Source organism: Emys orbicularis, chromosome 9 (assembly GCF_028017835.1).
Source record: "Emys orbicularis isolate rEmyOrb1 chromosome 9, rEmyOrb1.hap1, whole genome shotgun sequence".
NCBI classification, from domain to species: domain Eukaryota; kingdom Metazoa; phylum Chordata; order Testudines; family Emydidae; genus Emys; species Emys orbicularis.
This window is the reverse complement of record NC_088691.1, coordinates 18,717,236-18,741,825: the sequence shown is the minus strand read 5'-3', so window position 1 is coordinate 18,741,825 and position 24,590 is coordinate 18,717,236. Positions and strand designations below refer to the sequence as shown.

The following is a 24,590-nucleotide window of genomic DNA, read 5'->3' as shown; positions in this document are numbered from 1 at the left end:
GCAATTTTTAGTCCCAGTCTGAGCCCCATGAACCCGAGTCAGTTGACCCAAACTTGGAGACTCCGTGCCACAGGTTTTTTATTGCAGTGTAGACATATCCTGTAAGTCCACCGATATCAGTAGACTTGCACCTGTTTACATGGTGAATCTCATCCCTGGGATACTTGGTCAACAATAGGAGATTTATATTTGTGAATGAAAAGGGGCTAGAGCTCTTCAGTGATAGAGCCAGGAGTGAGTTCTCACCTCTCCTCTCAAATAAAGTAAGTGTCCTAACTGATCAACCATCGTGGATTTAGCTATTAAGAGTTGTGAAGTATTACAAATGGTGGGAACGCCAAGAATACTGTTCAGAAATTATAAAAGCTTATGGTGGCAATGGAAAAACAAGGTGTATTTGATGCATTAAAAAGATCTTCATCCCTACAAGGGATGTGTTTAAATTGTGACATCTATATGTGTGGACACAGTTCTACAGTCCTTCCTCTTTTTTTTACCTTACTGGAAACAGCATCCAAAGCTGTGGACCAGATTCTGATTTCACACCAGTTTTACACCACTGACTGAAATTGAATCCTGCCTCATTTACATGGTATAAGGGAGAGGAGAATCAGCTCCAATATTTCTACATTTGGCAGGTGTTTGTCATGAGAAAACTATTATTCACTGATAAAAGGAAAAGCAGGTAATAATATGTTAAAAATAAGATGGAAAATATAAACTAAACCCACTCAGGCAACCAACACCCCCCTCAGCCTATGAAATCACAGCCCCCAACCATGTATCCCCCTACAAGGAGACACCAGCCTGGAAAATTACCAGGTCACCAAAACCTTGCAAGAGAGACTCACAAAGGAATCAATCTAACAGTACACATTCCCTGGGGGCAAAGCCCACCCCCATGCCAACAATGAGTAAGCAACACTTATGCCCTCCGTGCAGGCCTTAATTCAGCTGTAGCAGTTCTAAGGTGCTCACCTCCCAGGTATCTAATCTTCATTGATCTTAAAATGGCCTGGAGGGCTTTGCATGGGTTTCTTGAACTGGGTTCATTGTCACCCTACTAGACTATGGCCTCTTATTGAAACAAATATCCAATATTTAGCACATCCAGACATTAACTAATTAAAGCCAACCATCCCTGTGGGGTGGGCATTATCCCCATTTTATAAATGGGGAACACTGAGGCACAGAAAGGTTCAATGACTTGCTCAAGTATACCATGAGCAATAGATAATAGAGAAAAAAAACAAGAGTCCTGATTCCTGCTTTTGGGGTTAGATCCCTGGAAAACACTGAGACCAGCAAACCATGTCAGAAGTGTGGTATATGCTTCAGCAAGATGGAGAGAGAATAGGAGGGCTCACCAGAGACCTAGTGTGGGTTTCCCACCACAGAGGAGAAGAACCCAGAGGAAAAAGAGCACCACACCGTGCAGGAGAAGCCCTCCCAGACTGCTGAAAGCTTGCTAAATGCATGCTCGCTGCAGTCAGAGTGCTGGCCTGAAGCCATTTAAAGGGGAAATATACCTATTATATTTAATATACCTATTAAACCCAGAGGTGCTGGATTAGGATATTTGTAATGGAATCAGAATCATTGGGGCTTGGCCATCTTCACAGAGTTATCCTAAAGCCAGAAAAAATTAGCAAAGTTAAAATAGCAAATCACCCCGCCTCTGAGCACTACCCCAAACCATTTACCAGCTCTGAGATGGACCCTAAGGATTCCCTACCTCCAGCTTCAGGCTGGCTGCTGCAGGTCAGGACTGAGGTGTGTTAGCAGAACAACACGGGGGATTGCAGTTTAATGGATGCTGCAGTTTAAGATGACTGAGATGTTTTGGCAAAGCTGCGTGTGGGGCTCAGGACTGGAATAGCAGGGGACTGACGTGTACTGGCAGAGCTATGTAGTGAATCTTGTCCAGAACCTGTTTATGCTGTGTCTGCTTTAACCACCGCTCTTTATGCCTCCCTTTCATAAACAACAAGCTGACCAACAAAGGTCGGAATGAAAACCTGACATGATACTAAACAAACAATTTTTCAAGGGGTTATTTTGGAGCTACCCAGCGAGAGAATGGTTAGCTAGCTCCTCCTGGGCTACATTGTGCAATCCTTACTCACACCACAGACTTCAGCGGGGCTACTTGTGAGAGCAAGTACTCCCCAGTCTAGCCCACTGCGATCAGGCGCATGGAAATCACAAAGTCATAGGATTGTATCACGCAGCCATTTTGGAGATCAGAAACAGCTCAAATGAATATGGTCCAGCACCTCTCCTCTTTATTTCAGGGTGATAATTAAAAAAATAAAAAATAAAAGCCCTTCACCTATCCCCTGGAATTGGGGGAGCAGGAGGAGATGTCTGCTTGCATCTGTGACCCTGGCAACTCTTCACAAGCAAAGACAGCTGAGTCACTAATATTTAGAAAAATACCACAATTGACTGTATTCGGCCCTGCAGAGAACGCCTGCTGGGTATTCACAGCTAAACATTAGCAACTCAGCCATTTCTGGCAGCCTTTGTGAAGGGCTGTAGATTCAATTCGATGACCTCCACTGCAAGTATCTTTAAAAAAAAAAATACATTAAATCCCTAATAGATCCACTGAAACGGGAGGAGACAACCCTTCCCAGCCTCAGTGGATGTCCCAGATCACCCTACAGACCCAGTCATATGACTTGCCTGGATGCTGTGTGCATTGGCTCTGTTATCACCATTGCCTAATGTGATTTAGTGCTGTCTGTAATGCATTATTTAAACATGAGAATGTGAAAATGCAACAGTTGGATATGGAATAGGATGTGAAATACTGTTGAAAAGCTAAAACATGCTGTATGCAGGATTTTTATTTTTTTAAGGACTACTTTGACAATTTTTTATATCCTTGGACAATTTTTTTCTCCATTAGCCATTAGAGTCTTAATTTAAAAGGCACAGCAGGGAATAGCTAGATTCAGTGCTTTGTGTTATATATAAGTTGATATATAATACAGTTGAATAGGAATCTAAATATTTATTTCCTGGATGTCTGCATTGTATAAAGTAATTTATTTACTAAGAAGTAAATACAAGTCTCATTTCGAGAGTTCTGTTTCTCAATTAAGATGTTATGACAATGATATGGACAATATTTGCTGATGCCACCATAATCAAATCAATTAACACCTCATTTATACCTTACAATTGCTTCTTATGCTGTACAGAAGATTTCTAATTCAGCTTCTAAATGGACCAATTGTTTGGGCACCCTTCTGTCTCTGCAGACTGCAGAGATTTCATTGAGACCAACACATTTGCTTTGATAAATTTGTTTTTAGTGCATGCGGCTTCCTGTTTATCTAACCTAGCAAAACCTGACCAACTACCAACCCTTAGTCTTCCTCACACAACATTACAATGCAGCACTAGTTCTCCAAGAAGACTCCCCAGAGAAATGTTTAGCGAATAAATTTTGTCAAGAATATAGCCCATTGTCTGGGTTACCAAAAGATATTAATTCAATGACAACAAAATGATCTGGATATGAGCTGTGATGAGACTGACTATTATATATAAGATGTGTAAGACATACTAACTAAGTGGTTACATAGAGGAAACTTTTTAACACATATAGTGTAAATTGGAATGTGGAACAGAGACACTGCATGGAGTGTAGTCCTGATTTCCCCCTTCCCCTCCCCAAACATTCCCTGCTGAGCAGTGCCACAATTAATCAAGGTTTCTAGGTTTTAGTTAATTGCTGGACCCCAATAAATTGGTTTGTACTGGCTTTGGTCCAGGCCTGATAATTTCGCAGCCTTGAGTTTGGAAACTGCTGCACGTTCACACAGGAGCCTGCAAGGAGGGAGCTGGGATCGAAAGAATAAAAGAAACGCTTGTTGTGCTAGGCTCTGAAAAAGCCCGTCCACCAGTGACCATGTCCTTCGCTGTTTATTTTCTCCATATATCTTATAATGTTTTTTATGATGAAAAAAAAAACTCCTTTATTTTAAACTCTCTCTGGAGATAGTTGTTCTCAAATGGGGTGCCTCTAATTTCACCAGTTTCCCCTTGGAAATTTCCACTCAACTTATCCTCGGCTGAAAAGTTCAGTGAAGCTTTTTGAGAATGGTCTAAAAACATTACCCCGTCTGCACCTCTGTTTGCCTGCAAGGTTCACAGATTTCTGCCAAGCAGAAGATCAATGCTTACTGCCTTATAAACCAGGCCAGAGGAATACCCTAGGGGCAAAGAGGCCTGGTGCCACTGGTTCCATAAGCTGGCCCAAAATTAGCTCTTTGTGAGCAACCTTAGGTACCAGAATAAAAGAGACTATGAAGAAAATTGAAATGGTGTTTACAACATGGGCATGCTCAGAATCAGAGAGACTGGGGACACTGTTGAGTAGGAAGTCTGGTGTCTCAGGCTTCGTTCTAGAGTAAATACATTATATTGTTATTAACGTGAAAGAAAAGATGACCCAGGGAAGGGCTAAGTGTTCTCAAGTCCCACTGGCCTCCATGCTCAGCACCTAGCAGGTCCTGGCCCATGCTAGCAAATATTTGACTTTGTTCTCCTTAGAGAAGTCTCATTTTGGCAATTTCAAAAGCTCTCTCACACCAGCAAGTCTCCGTGCAAGAGTTACATAAAGTTTGAGGTGTTGTCAACTTTGGCTCAGAGAGACAAGATTAGCAGCATTACTCATGGTTTTATAAAAGCATATTTAAATTGAGATTCAGGGCCATATTCAGTCCTCCTTACTAACTCAGTATTGCTTTAGAAAGATGAACTGGATAGGGCTATCTCAGCTGCAAAGAGACCCCAATCAGCAACTACTTCTATATCATAGCATAATTCTATGCACTCTTAACCTGGAAGGCTAGCCAAGGCAATCTATTAGTCATGTTTTGCACCTGGGGAGGTGAGTAGCTAATTGGCCCCCAGCCAGCAGGCACAAGTTAAATAATAAGGTACTCCATTGATGGGGGAAAGATAGCAAAGGAAACAGGGTCTCTCCGGCTGAGAGAAGCCCAAGATTAGGGTACACAGAGACTACAGGAGCAGCCCACTACAGGGTCAGGATACTAACAAGGGCAGTCAGGGCCAAGGATCAAAGCAGAGGCAAACCTGAGGCTAGGAGTAACCAAGGAGTTCATAGTCGGTTTCAGGCCAGAGTCAATACCAAGGGTCAGAGTTCAAGTCAGGAGGCAAAGTCCAAAACAGGCCAAGAGTTAAAGAACACAAGCAGCCATGGCACCCATAGGAGACCAACACTGTTACCAGGACACTTCCTGGTATGCCCCTTGGGTTTATATAGGGCAGGGAGCCAATCAGGAGCCATGGGACTGCTGCCTGTCTAACCCTTGAGGCAGAACTTCCTATAGGCTGTGTCCACAGTGGGTCATGGGAAGCAGAGCATAAGCTAGTAATAGTTGCTGCTGGGTGGCAGTCTGGGGCTGTTAACTACCTAATAGCTCTACAGGCCTGGGCCCTAGACCCATAGGGCATTACATGCAGGGGGGTAATGTAGGCTCCTGCTAGAGAAACTATAAGATACAGTATTTAAGTAGAAAGGAAAAGACTTCAGTGGCCCACGAGGGGAGGAGAACTATTCAGTTTTGTTTAAACTTGTTTACAATACCCCAGAAGGGATGTGAACTTAGGTGACATAGCCACAGGGCTGGGCCACAGAAGACCACTGGCAGGAGGTGCTAGAGCAGAAGATAGAGGCAACATCCTGCACCAATGCAAGGGGGCACTCAGAGCCCCACCACACTGCTATTCAGATACGTGGCCAAATCCTCAACTGATGAACATTGCTGAAGTTCCATTGAAGTGAATACTGATTTACATCAGCTGAGTATCTCATCCATCATTTCAATTGTAAGGAAGAACTTTTATTGAGTTCACATGAGCTTGCCATTTTCAGAGTCAGATGACAACGGCACAGAAAAGCAGCAGTATAAAAGCTCATTCCAGAATTTAAATGGTCCTTCAAGGAAGATTTTGTGCCACTTTTAACAGTACATTCTGAAAATATAATATAATTATGCAAGCACTGCTAGACATATAGTATTATAGTTTTGTATACATTTTCTGTGTACAAGAGCCATATACCACGTGAAATCAATTATTATAAATATATATATATGGGAATCATATACTGTGACTTGGAAAGGTTCATTTTAACTCATTCAAACATTCATCACATGACATCCAGGGGAGATTCAGATCAGCATTTTCAAGTGACCTAAGATGTAGGCACCTAACTTCCAATAACTTTCAACAAAAATGAAACAAATAATGAAAAATATTTATGATTAATTATTATTATTATTATTATTTATTATTATTAGAGAGAAACAAGAAGTCAACAGCCTGACATTACTGGGAAATGTATCTAAAAAAGTAAATTCAGTGGATAAACAACCAAAGAAGATAAATTGGAGATCAAAGATTTCTGTCAGAGAGCAAGATGCTGTATGGAGAGTAAGATACATCCTGTGCAGAATTAGACCAGGTATAAATTCAACCATTTGGTTCTCAGAAAAGGCCATGACCTTGAGAGGGGAAAAAGCAAGACATTCTAAAATTGTCTCAAAGATCAACCCTCATCGTTACAGAATTTCTATGTAAACAGGACACCTAACTCTCTCAGGCACTTTTGGAAATGCTAGCTAAAATTCCTTCCTCAATTTGGTTATATCACTGCAAAAGCCCTCATTAGCGTTTTGCCTTCCATGGACTGCTAGGTATGATCTGATGCTCACTTGACTCTAAGGCTACCGTTTATGCAGCTCTTGTTTCACATGAGAAATCCTGATTCATACAAACTGTCCCATTGACAACATATGGGATTATTTTAGTGAGAAAGGGTTGTAGGATTAGGCCCATAATTATGTCCAGGATACTATGGTGATGGGCACCTTATAAATGTTGTAAATAGATTAGATTAGAGGGCAGATGCAGATGAACACTTTGCGATCAAGGCATATCCAGGATGGCATTCCTCACACTCACTTCTTCTCATCCAATGGCCTTTATACCTCTCATGTGCAAGACTGGTCTCAGTTCTGGTTGGCAGAACATCATGTGCAGTGTGGCGACTTTTAAAGTTATCCTTACATTTCTCCTGCACTCTTTTTCTTGTCACAATTTGCTTTACATTTCCATGACTGTTGGAGGGTTTCACCGATCACTACATAAAGGCCAATCTGTGCAATTTTATTTTTGATTTAGGAATATATTTTATTTGCATTTTAGAGATATTAAAATATTTCCAACCATTCTCACATCTCAGACACTGATGCCTTTTCCTCGAGGCAGGGAAGCTGCTCAGCTGAGACTTCAAGTTTTATGTTGTGTTTATTGAAATTACTTTGCACTTTGTGCCTCTCATCCATTTTGCAATTGTTAATTTGCTAAGCCTCACAATAGCCCTGTTAGATAAATATCTTAATTACCAATGATAAAGGTAGGGGGTGGAATCCTAGCCCTCTTGATGTTTTACCACTGACGTCCACTGGCCAGGATTTCACACAGGTAACTAAGGCAGAGAGTGGTGTATTGATTGATGTGCCCAAAGACACAGTGAGTGAACAGCACAGCAGAGAATCCAGATTTCCAATCTTCTTTTGTAATCACAAAATAATATTCCATCCTCAACCTTTTTTTGTTTAGCATATAGTGCTCATAAAAAATGCTGGACAGACAACCAAGCTCGTGTTTCCATTATGAATCCCAATGTCAGGGGTTGATCGTACCCATAAAAATTCACTCAGGGCTAAAAATAGCATTATAAAATCTGGGGAATAATCTTCTATTTAATACGTTTTCAAAACACTCAGTTCAAGTTATAGGCATGAAAAATATTTCTTAAAAAAAAAAAACACCCATAGGAGTTTACTAATTCAAAAGCTTCCTTTCACACTTGTATAATTTTGCAGATTCCTAGACCTGACCACAGGCTAACCATCTCTCTAAATCTAAATGACTGAGTTAATATTTGGTATTAAGAAAACTCCAAAAATGTGTATCAATATATTTGAGTGTATGCATGCTGCTCTTGTTCTCTTTTTATTACCACAAGAACGGAGACATTAGACATAACTGAGTATTGCTAAGCATCTTAGCTGCATCCACAGCACAAGGAGATGGGCTCTCTAATTGTCAGTTTCACAGGTTTTTAGCTATGCAAGTCCTAGTATCTTTAATGAGAGTCATGTGGCTAAATCTCTGAGCTTTTTAAAACTTTAAAGCATCCTTGTAACTTTAAGACCCATCCCTGGGGGAGCATGGGGAGATATTCTGTTTCAAGCACAAATCCTTCCTCCCCAAACTCCAGAGCATGTCACTTTGCATGTTCAGCCAGTCAATTCTCCTGGCGGTGTGTAAGGTGGCAAATACCTGACCAGCGCCTTCTCTCCTTTGGGGTGTTCTGTGCCCCAGGGGTGCTAAATCCCTATGCTTTGGGGAATACAGGAACTGCAATTGCACCCTACTGCATGGGCACAGAGCAAAGGAGAGTCTTTGTGCTTTGCACTGCATCTGAGTATTGCAGTCCATAAGGTATGTGATATGTAATGTTCACAGACTCTCTAATGCAGGGCCATATCAGATGCAATGCACAATACAGGGCACAATGGGAATTTAATAGAAAATACTAACTTTGGCATAGACTTTCTTGAACCATTCACTAGAACCGAATAAAGAATTCCATCTCTGCTAAAGAATTCTACGAGACAGTTCCAAAAACCTATTGAAAGAATATCACTGGCTATTACACTATATAGACATATAGAGTAATACCTATAGAAATCCTATTAGTTTCATGCCTATTAAATTCTATTGGACTTTTCCATAAGAACAGCTAGTGGAAAGGATATTGCAGACACAGTCAAAAGAAACCTCAGCAATACATTTTTATTTTTACTATACATTAATTTCTATAAGGTTCCTTTTTTTCAAATTACAAATTATGGATAGGCCTCTTCAAAAAGTTACCTAACTCCCACTGAAAGTCAATGGGAGCTGGATGTCAAACTCCTTCAGGCACTTTTGAAAATCCCACCATACAGACATATTATATATAAAGGTAAATTAATCCAGCATCAAAATGCAACTAGTTCTGCAGCAGAACACAGCTTCAAAATAGAACAGCTTCGGTAACAGAACAGTGTAGAGACCTGGCATGGGAAAGAATTCCTTATCCAACTGTAGCAATATGGGAATTCAGGAAGATAAGCTAAACCATATTATACTGAAATCCAGCCAGGATACCATGTCAGTTGCCCCTGCTCTTCCAAAGAAATGCCTGGGGATCTTTAATCACCACTGCTGATCAGGAAACCTTTAATATCTCATCTGAAAGATGGTACCCTAGCAGCATAGCTCCTCCTGACACCATGCAGGCAAATGGTTCAGTTCTGACTCAGAGGGAAAACTGACAACAACAACACTTCCCACAGCACCATGATTTTTTTCCACAGATAATAAGGACAGAAGGAATCATGATGGCCATCTAGCCTGACCTCCTGTATAACACACACCATGAAACTTCAGTCTATTATTCCTGCATCAAATGAAAGCCGATAATCTCTGGTTTAACTAGTGCAGCTCTCTCAGAAAGGAATCCAATCTTGATTTAAAGACTTCAAGTGATGGAGAATCCACCATGTCTCATGTTAGGTGTTTCCAGTGTAAATTATCCTCACTTAACAATTCGTTCTTTATTTCACTTGAATGTATCTGGCTTCAATGTCTAACCACTGGACCTTGTTATGCCTGTGTCTGCTACATTTCCTGGAGGTCTCCAGGTCTGTTCCTGCTTAGCTTGTGAGATTAAGGCCACATCATCTGAAATGGGAAGGCAGTAGGATTTGCAAGTGGCCACACATCTGACTGGCTCCCCACTTGCCAATAGTATAAGAACATAAGACTGGCCCTACTGGGTCAGAGTAAGGATCCATTTAGCCCAGTATCCTGTCTTCGGACAGTGGCCAGTGCCAGGTGCCACAGAGAGAATAAACAGAACAGATAATCATCAAGTGATCCATCTCCTGTTGCTTATGCCCAGCTTCTGGCAAACAGAGGCTAGGGTATCCTCTGGGAAGGCTCTGTCCAATACTCGCTGAAGTCAATGGAAGATTTTAGTTAATTTAACTAGACTTTGGATCAAGCTCTGAGTTAAGTTCTCAGGGGTCATAGGTGGTTGGCTCAGAAGCTGGGGCCTGAGTGCATACAGAGGAGTTGTTCACCCACCACATTAAACCTGTCTTATAGGCCAGAGCCATGCTACCAGACCAGGCAAAATATTCCAAGGCCCAAACCCCTTAGGTGTTGCACACCCTTATCTCAGAACTTTAGGCTCTAATCTTTCAATGATTTATGCATATGCTTAAGTTTCTCCAATATGAGTAGTTCTATTAATAAGTCTTTGCAGGATCAGGGCCTAAGTTAGTAGGATTCCCTGCCCACCCATGAGATTTAGGATCATGTTCCTGATAGAATCCTGGCATTTGTTTTTCTCCGCAAGCACATTTCTTCCTCTGCCTGCAACTCACCCATTCCCAGAGAACTGCTGGCAGTCATTCTGCGGCAGTGGCTTCCACCTTCATTACTAAGATTTCCTCATAATCAGTGAAATTTTCTTCCTCTAGGAATATGTGTGTGAGGTCAATACATTTTACACCCAAAATCCAGATGGAAAGAGATGTAACTGGGGGGGGGGGGGGGTGTTGATGTGTTTACACACACTAAAATCTTTTCAAAATGTTTAGCTTCAGAGAATGGGGGGTTTATGCTAAGAGTTGTAAAATCATATTAGTACACAGCCCTAGTTACTTATTGAGCTGGAAAACAGCCATGAGGTATCTAATCCATCCCTCTGCTAATGCAGGATTGTTCCATAAACTCTATGTCTAGTGTTTTATCTAGTCTAGTATTACAATAGATGGAATAAAAGTTGCACTGAGTTTTCAATTTTATGGGATTTACTGAAGTCCAAGGAGACTTGTGACCTCTCAGCAGTATTAGACTCCCAAATACCCTTATACAAAACTAAGGGGAAATAAGCTGTAATTTGTTTCCCTACATGATGTCTTTTCATACCTCACTCTTTCTCTCAGATCATTTGTCAAGGGTTTGCTGATCTCTTCTTATTAGTTAAAGGGGCTACAACAAGACGAACAAGAATGTTTGACCAAGCATGTAATGTCATGAGTCATGGGTTTAATTTAGTTCCAACAGATTTTCAGTATGACCTTGAAACCTTCTAACACAATAAACCAGACCAGGCCATGAGTATCAGAAAAGGATGCCTGACAAATCCTAACAAACAATAACTTAATCAGTCCAGCAACGATCTGCGCTCTGTGTGTGTGGAAAGCCTGTTACAGAGCCAGCTTGGTTTATATTTCTATCTCTAATAAACTGAGCAGAACTGAAAGCTTTGCCTTAAGGGGAGGCCCTATACAATTTGTTAGAAAATGGGAACCTTGCTATGGTTTTTAATTTTCAAACCATCCTATAGAATTTATTAGTGAAGTCTAGTGCTGTGATAGAATTCTATACGATTACAACCCCCATAGACCGGATCTCATTCTCTATTAAATCTAAGTGTATCCAGTAATTTCTATAGACATTTAATAGGTTTCTATTAAACTTTGACCATTGCCAGTTGCTGCCTGAAGATAGGCAGAATGTTTTTTTTCTTTTTCTGGAAATGAAGTATCCGGCATTTAAAGCGGAACCATCCTGTCCTGTGGCTCACCGTCCCCTGCAAGCTTGTGAATGGGCAGGGGGGAAACTAGTCCCAGGATCTGGGCGAACGGCCCCTTTAAGCTCAGGGTGAAGTTTGCTTGAGTTGAGAGGATCTTTTGAAGCTTCCTTGCTCAGAGGGAGGGAGGGGAGAGGCTCTTAAGATCCTTGCCATGGAAAGAGCTCGTTTTCCTAACGCACTGACTTTCCTGCCTCCCTTAGACAGCCCCGCCCCCACCCCCCAAATCAAACAAACTCCACCCCAAACTTTTGTCAATCACCACTTGTGTGCCAGGCAGAAGCGAGGGGGGCGCAGAGAAAGGCGAGGGTGGGAAGGGAAGGCGGATCTCCGGGGCTCTGGCTACATTCCTGCTCCTGCAGGCAGCAGCCCCGCTGCCGGCGGCTCTGCGGGGGTTGCAGGGCAGGAATCATTTAAGAGCATCCTCCGAGGGGCTGGATCCACCTCTAGCTCACCGGGCTCCCGGCTTTCGGCCCTTCACAGAGCAGCTGCAAGAGGCAACATCAGCTCTTCCCCTGGACTCGCCATCAGCTCCTGGCTTGACCTCCCCGCCCCGGCTCAGTTGGGGGGCGGGGGTTATAGGACCCAGCAATCCCCATCGTCAAGGCTCCGGGACTGAAGGAAGAGCCTGAATCCCAAGTGGGCTTTGCCGGGGGCCCCGATGGCACCGGGACTGTTACTGAGTCACGGGGGGTGAGATCCCTGCCTCTCCGCCCCCTCCAGCCCAGCCGAAGCCCCTCGCCTATTTCCAGGGGGAGCCACTTGAGTCTCCAGCGGCTGCTGCTGAAACTGACCAGCCCGCCAGCTTCTGCCTTCTCAGCAGGTTTGTTCCCGTCTCTTGCCTCTGCCCGTAGCCAGACAGGGGCCAAGGGGGTGTTGGCAGCCGCAGGAGAATGGCTGGACCCAGAGAGTATCGGAGGGGTAGCCGTGTTAGTCTGGATCTGTAAAAAGCGACAAAGAGTCCTGGGGCACCTTATAGACTAACAGAGGTATTGGAGCATAAGCTTTCGTGGGTGAATAGTCACTTCGTCCCCGAGAGAGAGCAGGGAGCTGTGGCACGGACAGACACACCTAACAGGGCCCACTCAGAACCTAAGCCCCGTTTGCGATCCCCCCCCCACACACCCCTCCCCGCTGCTGATGCTAGGACTGGCTCGCTTGCCACTTGGCCGGGGGCTGGCGCTCAGGTCTTCCGGAGGTGACATACCCTTCGCTTTCCCCCTTCCCCCCCCCCCCCATAGGGCTGGCTTGTCCGTGTCCCTGAGCAGGGCTGGATGGGGGTCAGCGGCCAGGGGAGTCGGCAAATGTCTCCTCTCTGCCCCAGGCGACCCCGCAAAAGTTAGTCCTTGAACTAAACTTTCATCCTGCTTATGGGTGGGGGCTGAGAACTCTGCAAACCGATACACAGTTCTCTATGTCCAGTCGCCTATAGGAGTACTATGGGCTTTAACCACTACAAGCCAATACTCTGGCCAGGGCGGCATCAAACTAGCTTTTATTAAAATTGGCTGCCATTGTAAGAAAACAAGCCTAATGCAGTGCCTAGGAAATCTTTCCCCTCTACTGTACTTTGTCGATGAGAAAACAACAATGCATGTTCTTAGTGGTACATTTTTATGTTACAAAAGGACAGCAAGCCATTCCATCCATGACTGACATTTCTTAAACTAATTGCAGTTTACATCTTGAGCTCACTAATCAGATTAAACTTCTAGGAGAAAGTTTATCTGAATATATTTGGTGTCTAGTTGCATGTAATAGCATTGATCATGTCACAGATCTTTAACAATTTATTCAGATTTTCTTTGAACATTCCTGCTTTGTTTCAATAATATAAAGTGTGGACCCATGCTCTGTCATTTTTAGCTATTAAATGGGATTTATTGGAAATCAAAAGACATGAAAATAGGTCTTTGTTTTCTGCCTTATTTCAATTTTAGGTAATGCTAATTAAAGATGGGGTTCTCACTGATGAATACCAATAACGGATAATAAAAATGTTAATTTTAATTGCAATTAAGTAGCTCAGAATATTTCCAACTGAGGATATTGCTCAAAAATAAAGGAAATATGTTTATTGCTAAAAGTATCTGTATTTGGGTTTATTGTAACGAGTTTGAAATTAAAGAGATTAAAAATCCATCTAATTTCCATTATTAATTCCTCTCTTTCATTGTACTATTTAACATTCCTTATTTTAAGCAAGATGGGGTTTAAAGAAATGACATTTTGAAATGGAAGGATTTCTGAGTTCTTTCCAGTCTAGCTAACAATCAAAGTGCTCCCGAGACTCCAAGAGGAGTAATGTACTCCATTTACAAATATTTTTTGCTCAAACAACCAGACAGCACCCAAAAAAAGTCAGAGTATTTTAAATGCCCACATTTTGCCAGTTCTAGTGATCTGAGGCATGCTACTGTTGCTATGAATACTGGCATGTTATACTGAGACTAAATTGCATTTTTTTCATTTTAAACAAGTTTTTTAAAAGTATTTGTCTTAGAAAACGTCCTGTGAGATCTGAACACCCTGAGGGAAAAAATGATGACAAACTTTTGTTTCTAAAATGAAATTTTATTTCTTGTTCCCAAGAAGAAATTTAAATTCTATTTTGCTATTGTGTAAAGAGCACCCTTTAAAAGTTACATTATGCTTTTGAATGTTCTCAGATGCATTTTAAATTATTTAGAATGAGGCTATACAGTACCAGACAGAGGTCAATGATGAGTAGACAGAGTGGTTGTACTGTTTTGAATGGGGAGGGTTGATGGTCATGCTTCTGGTGTTGTTTTGAGGATTGAGAGTGGAAGAAATTATAGAATAAGAGAGACAAACATACATAATAAATCAAATCATCCATATTATCAGCCCCTTGTTACAGAATCCCAAGTCAGAAAGAATAGTTCTACCTGGAAGATGTTTAAAAAGTGGTATTGATCAGTACATGACTTAAAATGATTACTCTGTAGCTTGTATAAGCATTTTGTTTAGTTTCTTTAATGAGAATTTGAAAAACAGTATTTTAAGGTGAACTTGTGTTGTTTTTTCTCAGTGCTTCTCCATTCCTCTAAATTGTCCTTAATTTTTTAATTTACATGTATAGTAAATATTTCTGCTTTGAAAATGCGTCACTGAAACCTTGTGAAATCTGGGTCCAGCGTTCAATTTTTGATAAGTCATCTGGAGATAACTTATCTAAAGAGATCAAATGACTTGAGCATATTTTTAAAAGTTTATATCATTGTTTAAATTACCAGTAGTGAATTACTTTTCAAACTTTCATAAGGAAAACCAATACTGAGACTGTTTAAAAAAACCCACATGAATAACACTGTAAATTATTCCCAACTGTCCTTTTAATGAGACAATAATTTTCTTTATTGTGGTTCACATGTTTATTAATTTATTGTTCCAAATTGGATTTTTTTTTTAAAAAAGACCCATGTTAATTACAATTTGATCAGTTTCCTCTTTTCACTCTAAGGAGACTGACGGTCTTGAAAATGTCAGACAAAAGGCAAATAGAATTTGCGCTCTGGCACCATGAGTGCAGCTTTCAGGGCAAGGCATACTTGATGACTATGCTCCATGCTAACAGGGTGTTGATATTAAAGATCTGCATGAATAAAGACTGGCATGTCATTTGCATATTGTACCTTCAGCATAAAACTGCAGAATGCAGGGGTTAATAAGACAGGTTTCAAGGTAACAGTAAGAGTTAACTCCTGAACAATCAATTTTATGGAGTCGCAAAATAAGAGGAGATGGGGGATGAATTGATTAGGGGTGAAATCCTGAACCTACTGAAATAAATGGGAATGCACATTAAAGGGTTAACATATATTCAAGGTTCAGATTACTCTTACCATGGCAAAGGTAAGGCATTACAACCAACATTCATACTTCCTTCTTTACATACAAAAGATCTGATTCTGGCCATGGAAAAGCTTCTAAACAAACTATTTCTCTTGTGAAAGAGGGTTTTAAGAATTTAGACTGTTTACACTTTGCAAGTTCTTTGCTTTGCAATCAGAGAAGGACTTCATAAGATGTAATACCCACTTTTCAGCTTTTATGAAAGGGAATGTGGTCCCTTTTCCAAAAATGAAGCAATTTAATCTCAAGCCTAAAATGTTTCCACTAAACAAAGCTCTGTACAGACCTTTTTTTGCTGTTGTTTTGTTTTGTCTTGTCTTGTTTTCTGGCAGCTTTCGATTTTTACATGTTGGTTGAAATCATATTGGAGACCTTCATCTTAAGTAGTCCCAGAGGATTTCAGTCTTAAGTCTTTTCACATTTTCTTCCCAGCAACTCAACATTCTGCCCTTTGAAGGATTTTTCTTTCCTTTTTGTTGGCAAAGATGAGGAAAAAATGGAGATTGGAGGACTTTCGATTTATCTTTTCCTGTGTGCTCTGGCTCCTTTTCATAGATGGAAGTAAATCGGAACAAATAAAACGTAAGTAAACTTCAAAAGAAAAATGCATCTATCGTATTAAACTAAATGTGGGGTTTCCTGTTGTCTATCAATTGTGCGTGTCAAATAAAAATTGTATATGTAATAGAACTTTAACAACGGTTTTGCATTAAAATAAGCCTAATGCAGAAAAAATGTGTCTGCTTGTTTTCATTTAGTAAAATCAAATCAAAATAAATTGTGGTCTATTTCCCTAAAACCATGCAGTTTTCATCACATCATAAAGAACATAACACATCAAGCTGCCAAATCTGTTTTACTTCAAATGTCCTTCATACAGAGTGTGCTTAATTGCATTTTAGTGACCTCTATAAACATCTGACAGATTATCTGGATTTTGTCCCATCCATAAGTCTATTGTGCTGAGGTTTTCAGCTAGTGTAAACCTCCTCCAAGGCAGACCTGTTGTGTTCCAAAAAACCTCATATGAACTGGATTAGAGATGAAATAGTCTTTGAGAAAATTAAGGATCCAGGCACTGTCAAAAACTTGGTGCAATATATTGAAAGGAATACAAACAAGGCAAAGGAAATATTTCTAGAAACCCAATGATCCATGGGAGATGTTAACACATTTCATAAAGAGTGAGTGACAGGAAGGAGTAACTAACAGCACACTCCAGTATCTATAGGAAGACTATGGTCTTGCTAGGAGACACCTAGTGCCTTTCTCTACCTGCATGTGCAGGTCTTTTGGCCTGTGCCTGAGCTCAGTGTTTGCACTTCAAGGAGTAGTCACAGACAGAGTGTCAAATCTTTCAAACCCAGCTTCTTGTCCTAAGCAAGTGGATGCAGCAAAAAATAAATTGAATCGGTCCAAAGAAGGCATTCTCTGCTCTCCTGAGCTTATGCACAAGAAAGAACTGTGCAAATTAGCCTTGTGCAGAGCAGAGGCTGCACAGAAAAATTCAGCAACTTCCAGTTGCAACTTCAGCTCGTTACTTTTTCAGACACTAAGCGTCATTCACCATGCAGCTGTCTGAAGTGAAAGCAGATCACTTTACACATGCTACCAGTAATCCCTGCATCTTGCTACCTGCTTTTAGCAGACTGAATGCTAAGGACATTCCACTCTCATTCTAACATTTGGGAGCCAAGTATCTGTGTGTTGTTACGAGATGTGTTTGTAAGAACGGTGATAATTTATCATGAGGCTTGACATTACCATTTACCAAAGCAGCATCACATAAGTAGATGGCTAAATGATACCAGTTGTGTGTGCTGTTAGTTGCAAGTGGAAAAACTATACTTGTGAAATTAGAGGCCTTTGCTGAAAAATAGGCCCCTAAAATATCTTGCACACTGCTGCATAGATAAGATCAACACACTGTATCAAATAACATGCCATGCTCCTGTTTGATCTGGTTCTTAAACTATGGAACATGCCATATAAGTACAATGCACATTTCCTCATTCTGTCCTTCAACACTTCTGCTGTCCTGAGCAGAGACTGCTGCAATACCTTTGAGGTGGGAACATTTTATTTACTATGAATTAGGCAGAGGGAACTAAGCACTTTCATTTGTGACTTACACAGGATTTGAACCCAAGTCTCTAGGATGTGAAAGACTAGTGAATCAACCCAGTCTGAAAGCTACCACATCAGAAACCAGGGGGGTTTCTTGGCTAGAAACTGGTATCTAATACAAAGGCATTAATTTTTAAATTGTGTTCTCAAAGAAAAGGAAAAAGTAGAATTCTTTACAAATTTCTTTGCACCTTAAACAAACTCAGCTACCTGGGGTTTACATGGAGTCCTAATTGAGATACCATAGCTACCACTGCTTTCCTGCACTGAAAGGGATTATTAATTCATAGCTCTTTCTATTCCATATTATTTTAACAGATTCAGAGACATACTGTGTCTTTCAAGATAAGAAGTACCGTGTAGGAGAAAGATGGCATCCCTACCTAGAACCCTATGGACTCGTTTATTGTGTTAACTGTCTTTGCTCAGAGGTAGGTCAATTCAGGTTTAGCTCTAGTGACTCCTTGCATGTCCTTAACCGAGTACAAGTCTCTACATTGAATTTACATGGCAGTGTGGCCCAATCCTGCTCTCCTATAGTGTCCATCTCCCATTGGCTTCCACGGCAACTGCAGAGAGAAAAGGTATTCCACAGCTGGGATTCGCTGCCTCAACAGAGAAGGGCAATATTGGCAAAAATACATAGATCATGCATGCCTTTTAGAGTGATGGAACAGGCAAGAGACTCCTTAACTACACATCAGCCTTGCATATTCTTTGCATTGAACCTTGACTCATATCAACCCTGCATCCACATATGGTCCTCACCATTTTGGATGGAAGATTAGACTGAGCCCAAGCTTGATTGTGTTGGGATCTAAATGCAACACCCAACTCTCCAATAAGGCATTCCCACAGTAAAGAAATCTCTTCCCTCGGAGCACTGGGGGAATTAGGCTGGGATGCCACAACTTATAAAAATCCAGGAAAAGGCAGGGAGAATGAAGGAGGAGAAAAGAAGGGGTTGGGGAATAGGGAGAATTGGCTTTGACATGAAAGGATGAGCCCTTCTGGGCATGATTAGGCTCCCTTCAATTGATGATTGATGTTTAGATACCACAGTGATAGATCCCGTAGCAACATGACAGATAGCTGGGGTCAGGGGGTATATCAGAGGGCAGAATTTGTCCCTTAAAGTGCTTTATAGTCATTTTAAACACAAAACCCACCATGGTGCAGGGATTTGAATCACTACCATGTGACACTCCAGATGTTGTGTTTGGTCTGCTATCTTTAATGCTCAATAAATTCTTTTTGACCATTTATCCCCCTGCAAACATAAAACACTGGGCCCTGTGCAGCACTTATCCTAAAGAATCTGCTACTTCACTTTCATGCGCACATACAAACAGTAGCACACAAGCTTGGCAGTAGTGCATATCTTTTCCTCCTGCTGCTCAGAAACAAACCGAAAAGGGGGGAAAGTCTCTTTTTTAAAGTTATAGGGTTTGAGGACATGATCAGGCTCCCTTCAATTGGTGATTGATGTTTAGATACCACAGTGATAGACCCCTTGGCAACATGATAGCTTGGGGGGGGGGAGGGCATATCGGAGGGCAGAATTTCTCCCTATTCAGAAAACCCACCATGGTTCAGGGATTTGAATCACTAACACATGTGACACTCCAGAGTTTTAAAGTTATGAGGATTTTCCATTCACTCTTGCTGACCCTCCATGAATGTTTAAAAGTCCTTCTGAATCAAGGAATGGTAAAATGCTCATTAAACTGCTTAAAGGGAGGTGCCCGATTGTGGGGGTTGGGGGAAATTAATTTGAGACATTAGGTGTCTGAAGAGAAATCATCAATCAGTGATTTTTAGAAAGAAGTTAGACAAGCTGGAGGAAAAGGAAAGCATGTGGAATGCAAACTTTGTGTATGAGGAAGGCCTCATAGGTATTAAAGTTAAAGGAGAACTGCCATGTTCCATGCAAACCCATTCATTATAAGATTCATGTTGGGAAAATCCTGTTTCCACAAACACACATGGATTGAATGACAACAGAACTGGTGCAAAGGAATATAGGAGGGGTGGAAGTAGGATAGAAGACCATGTCCACTGTATGAAGGAGGCTACGCAGAATCTTTCATGAGGCTGTTACAACATTCCTGACATGGCTTAATAGAGGGTAGGTGCACCACCAAGCAGAGCCCAGAAGTGGCTCCCTGCACCTCAGTGGATCCGGGACTACCTGGATCCACCAGCCAATTCCTTCCTCCCCCTCTTTGCAGGGGTGCAAAAGTAGCTAGGGAGTGGAAGCACGGCCACTCTGCAGCCTGGATGGGAGGATTTCCTGTGGACATCCCCAGTGCTCATCCATTTACTCCAGCTTCGTGCTTGGACAAAGATTTAGCTCCAAGAAATGCCACCTGAATGTTGACCTATAGTGAGAAGGCTCTTATTTTAAGGGGGAAATTACAGCAGTAAATTAGTAGTAATTGGTATTTCATGTGATTGCATGTTCCTGTTTAAAAGCAAAAGCTTTTTTTTTAGTAAGCAATTCTGATTATGATAAACAAGGAATAATAGAATTCAGCTCCCTCTCTCTTAGCTGTGCTTCCAGGTTCAAAGTAAAGCAAGTACCTAAAGAGAACTCATTATCTCCCACAAGGCAGGGACAGGTAGAGTTAGAATTGCACAAAGACTGTTAGCTTCAGCTAAGCAAAGTGTTTATAAACGACCAGATCATTATTCTATTCTGAAAAGTGAGACTATAAACAGGGCACCTTCTTACTCAATAGAGCAGCTCCCTGTGTGTGTTCAGAGTCATATCTGCAGCCATCAGTGACTAAAAAGTTTACTGCTTTTTAAGCAATGCAGACAGGGCCGGCTCTAGGTTTTTTGCCGCCGCAAGAAAAAAAATTTTTGGCTGCCCCCCACCCCAGCCCTGGGCTCTGCCCCCACCCCCTGCCGCCCCAACCCTGGGCTCTCCCTCCCCCACCCGCACCCCCAACCCTGGGCTCTCCCCCACACCCAACCTCCTGCCGCCCCAACTCTGACCTCTCCCCCCCACCACACCCGCACCCCCTGCTGCCCCAGCGCTGGGCTTCGCCCCAGCGCTAGGCTTCCCCCCACCAGTGCTGACTCCACCCGCTCCCCCCTCGCCTCCAGCTGGTCCAGCGCTGGCAGGGTCGGGGTAAGCAGCGGGGCTCCTGGACTGCACCTCAGCCCAGGGTCCCTCCAGCCGGGGCTCCCCCCTCCAGGACCATCCGGGACCGGGGAGGACAGAGCCGGGGGACCGCCCCAGCAGGGGGCTGAGGAGCCGGGGCAGGGCAGCCCCAGAGGGAGCGGAGCCCCGGAGAGTGGGACGCGGGCCCCGCACAGCAGCGCCCTGCCCTCTATGGCCCCGCTGCTGCTCCTGGCCACCCTGCCGCAGTCCCTGGGCGGCTCGGGCTGCTTCGCCCACCCCCGGCTGCGGCGCTAAAGGGCGGCCGCCTTGCGGCACCTGCAGGCAGCACCGTGTGCCCCAAGGGACGGCCCTCAGCCCAAGTGTCCCGCGCTCGGAGCCTGCCCAGCCATAAGGTGTGGGCGCTGCTCCCTGATGCGAACTGCAGCGGCCCCAGGGCGCCCCCGGTGCAGGACGCGCTGCTGCTGCCAGGGCCGGCTCTAGGCTTTTGCTGCCCAAGCGCCAAAAAACAAAAAGAGGCTGGCTGGAATGCTGCCCCTGAAAATGTGCCGCTCCAAGCACCTGCTTGGTTTGCTGGTGCCTGGAGCCGGCCCTGAATGCAGACACAGCTAAGAGAGAGGGAGCTGAATTCTATTATTCCTTGTTTATCATAATCAGAATTGCTTACTAAGTTCTAATCAGTTACAACAGTGTAAACCCACTGAAGGCAATGGTGTCTCTGAAGATAGCACTTGGCCTGCGGAACATATTATGTTAATGATGCACAAGAAGGAAAGAATCTAGCTTGGTTTTCAGAGCTCAGGTTGAGTTTGCATGGCTGGTAATTCAAACCCCACCACCATTTTGGGTCAATTTTTTGTTGATGTAAACAGGCAAAACTCTGTTGAAGCCAATGGAGGTAGGCCCATTTACATCAGCAGAGAATTTAACATTTATACTGCAGCAATGCCTATGAACCAATTGGTCTGGGGTCCCATCGTGCAAGGCACTGTGCAGATCTATAGTAAATGACAGTCGCTGTGCCCCAAAGAGTTTCCAACAAAAAGACTGGCCCGTTTTTTGCAACCCCAGCACATCCAATCTAGAATCATTGAGACACAAAGTTTTAGTCATTTTTCAGAATGGAATTGCTCTTTATGACAACGACAAGGATTGCTTGTGTACAGTGATGGGACCATATCAAGGCATTCTAATGCACGTTGGAGCCCAATCGAATGGAAACGATTGGCTGGACCAGTCTCATAGTATTCTGATGGCCCATGTGAAGTTGAAATGGATTTATTTCACGTTACACCATAAACTACAATCATTCACAAACATAGCACAGCATCAATGTTCATGTTGAAGAGTCTTTCTTATTTACAAACATTAACAGCTTTCCTAGCTAACTTAAGGGTATGAATTAGGGCTGGGAAGTGGAAATCTGAAGTAGATAGTCTTTTCTGGTGTAACATGGATAGTCTTTTCTAATGTAATATAGATGGTTTATAGACTTTGGAGACTGAATATTTCCTGTGCTTTAATTATAAATCAAACCTAGATATGGTCAAACAGAACATTACATTAATTATGAATAATGAATCCTATTCCCAAACCCTGCTCATATTTCTTAGAAAAATAACTATTTACCAACTGGTTTTCTTTGCCTATTGGGGAATCAATACAATGAGAACAGAGGACTCTCTGCAGGTTTAGTGGAAGAATTAAAAATTATAGACTCTATGATCTCTTTTGCTCTCAAATGAATCCTCAACAGGAGGTGCCTCAAAGACCTATCATCCATCATATATTCCTTAGCCTTGGAAAAGCAGTTTCTAAGTATAATTTGGCTCAAAAGACACTGGAATACACAAGTGAAAATTGTTGAGATCCCATTTCTAGATGCTCCCTTTTATTTGAAAGCATTTATGCTATTTTGTGGATTTAGTCCACATTCTAATTTCAGTTACTGCAGTGTAAATCTGGAATCAGTGGAGTTACCCCAGGCTTACACTGGTGTAACGGAGATCAGAATCTGGCCCATAACAACAGTCTTCACCATAATACCTAGATGCAGAATAGAGGGCACAATACCCAATCCATGCATTTAATTGTTGCATTCCTTCCCCAGAATGGGAACGTATTATGCAGCAGAATAAGATGTCCAAGCCTACACTGCCCTACCCCAGTGCACGTGCCACAGCTGTGCTGCCCACGATGCCCAGGTAATGAACGTTTGCAGAACCATAATTTGCTCTTGAATGTACTCTATTATTCTGGGCTATAGGAAGCAGGGAACTTCCATGACTAGGAAACTGATGAAAAGCTTTCATTCAGAAAACCCCAGTATACACTCCTTTTATAATAGGAGGGAGACTTGTTCTCTAGATAATAAGCCCTAGTATCTCCTACAGTGGTTTCTTCTGGGATTTCTTTGTAATGCTTAGCATGACAGTGGTGCTAAGATTTATTTTTTATAGTGGTCACTTACAGATTGTGCAGCATTACTAAGTAGTTGTTCCAAAACGCTATGACCAATGTGCAATTGTATAACATCACTGTACAACTGGAGTCCTACATCTCATATCCTAGTATAGCTTGTAATTAAGGACTGCTATAAATCACAGAAACAGAGCTGTTGAAGTTTATGACTATATAAATCTGATTAGTTACTGTATAGTAAATTCTTGCAGACTGTACATTTATTAGGCGTTCATTGTTAAGAGCCACTGTATGAAGGAGGTTACGCAGAATCTTTCATGAGGCTGTTTCAACATTCCCAACATGGCCTAAAGGCTGGTGGGTTTGACGGGCTTTTTCCCCTAAGCTTGTCTCTTAATGGTACCCCTCGTTTCCAGCTATAAAAGGCTATTTATGCAGCACTGTAGAAAGGGTGTTTATTTGGCTCTCTCCAGAGAAAGTTTTGTTGTCTGAGGAAAGAACCGTTCCATTACTGAAAAGTGTGAGCAGAGGGTGGTACGTGAGAGGAGGGCTGTGAACATGGGCGTCAGTCTGCTACGCATCTGCTACTCATCAGGGCTAGGAGAATATTTGAAGCACCTGCTACAATGCAAGCATAACACAGTGACCAGTGTGTCATGGTCACCCTCTGTGCCCAACATGGGCAGTTGGTATCAAAGACCAGGGGAGGCTAAGCTTCCCTATCCCAGGCCTGTGGCTATGCCCGTGCTCTGTCCCGAGGCCCTGCCCTCGCTCCTCCTCTCCCCCGAAGCCGGCGGGGGCTCAGCTCGGGTCTCGGGCCGGTGGCGGCTCGGGCTGGTGGCCCATGGCAGCTGGGGTGGGGTCAGGCCAGGGGCCTTGGGTGGCTGGGGAGCTCCAGCCAACCAGCCAGTGTGGCTGGGGTGGGCCGGCTGGGGCTCCTTCAGCTGCAGGGAGGGGGGTTCAGGGCTCCTCCGGCTACGGGGGCTTGGGGCTCCAGTGGGTGGGGGTGTGTGCTTGGGTGGAAGGGGTGGGGTTGGGGGGCTAGCCTCCCCAAAAGGGGGGTTCACCTGCCACCCACGGTGCCCAGAGGATAAGAGTCTGTTACAGCTCTCAGCTAGGGAGCATGACTCCAATAGCAGCTCATGGTTTTAGCTCTGGAGGTCCCTGGCTCAATCCTTTGTGTCAGTCAAGATTGCAGCTGTCACACAAGCTCAACTGATTAATTTGGCTAAATCTATCTCCTAATCTCTCCTGCTCAGCAGTACAGGGCTGCTCCCT

General features: G+C 42.9%; 1 protein-coding gene across 5 annotated transcripts in view; it reads left to right on the top strand.

The window, feature by feature from the left end:
* Positions 1–16,122: 16,122 nt before the first annotated feature.
* The window catches only part of CHRDL1 (chordin like 1), a 47,985-nt gene continuing 39,517 nt past the window's right edge, over positions 16,123–24,590 (top strand). For all 5 annotated transcript variants that reach the window (XM_065411126.1, XM_065411125.1, XM_065411123.1 and 2 more), the window contains exons 1-3: positions 16,123–16,219; positions 18,083–18,195; positions 23,002–23,095. In XM_065411126.1, the coding sequence (XP_065267198.1) occupies positions 16,123–16,219; positions 18,083–18,195; positions 23,002–23,095 (304 nt within the window). The remainder of the gene's footprint in view (positions 16,220–18,082; positions 18,196–23,001; positions 23,096–24,590) is intronic.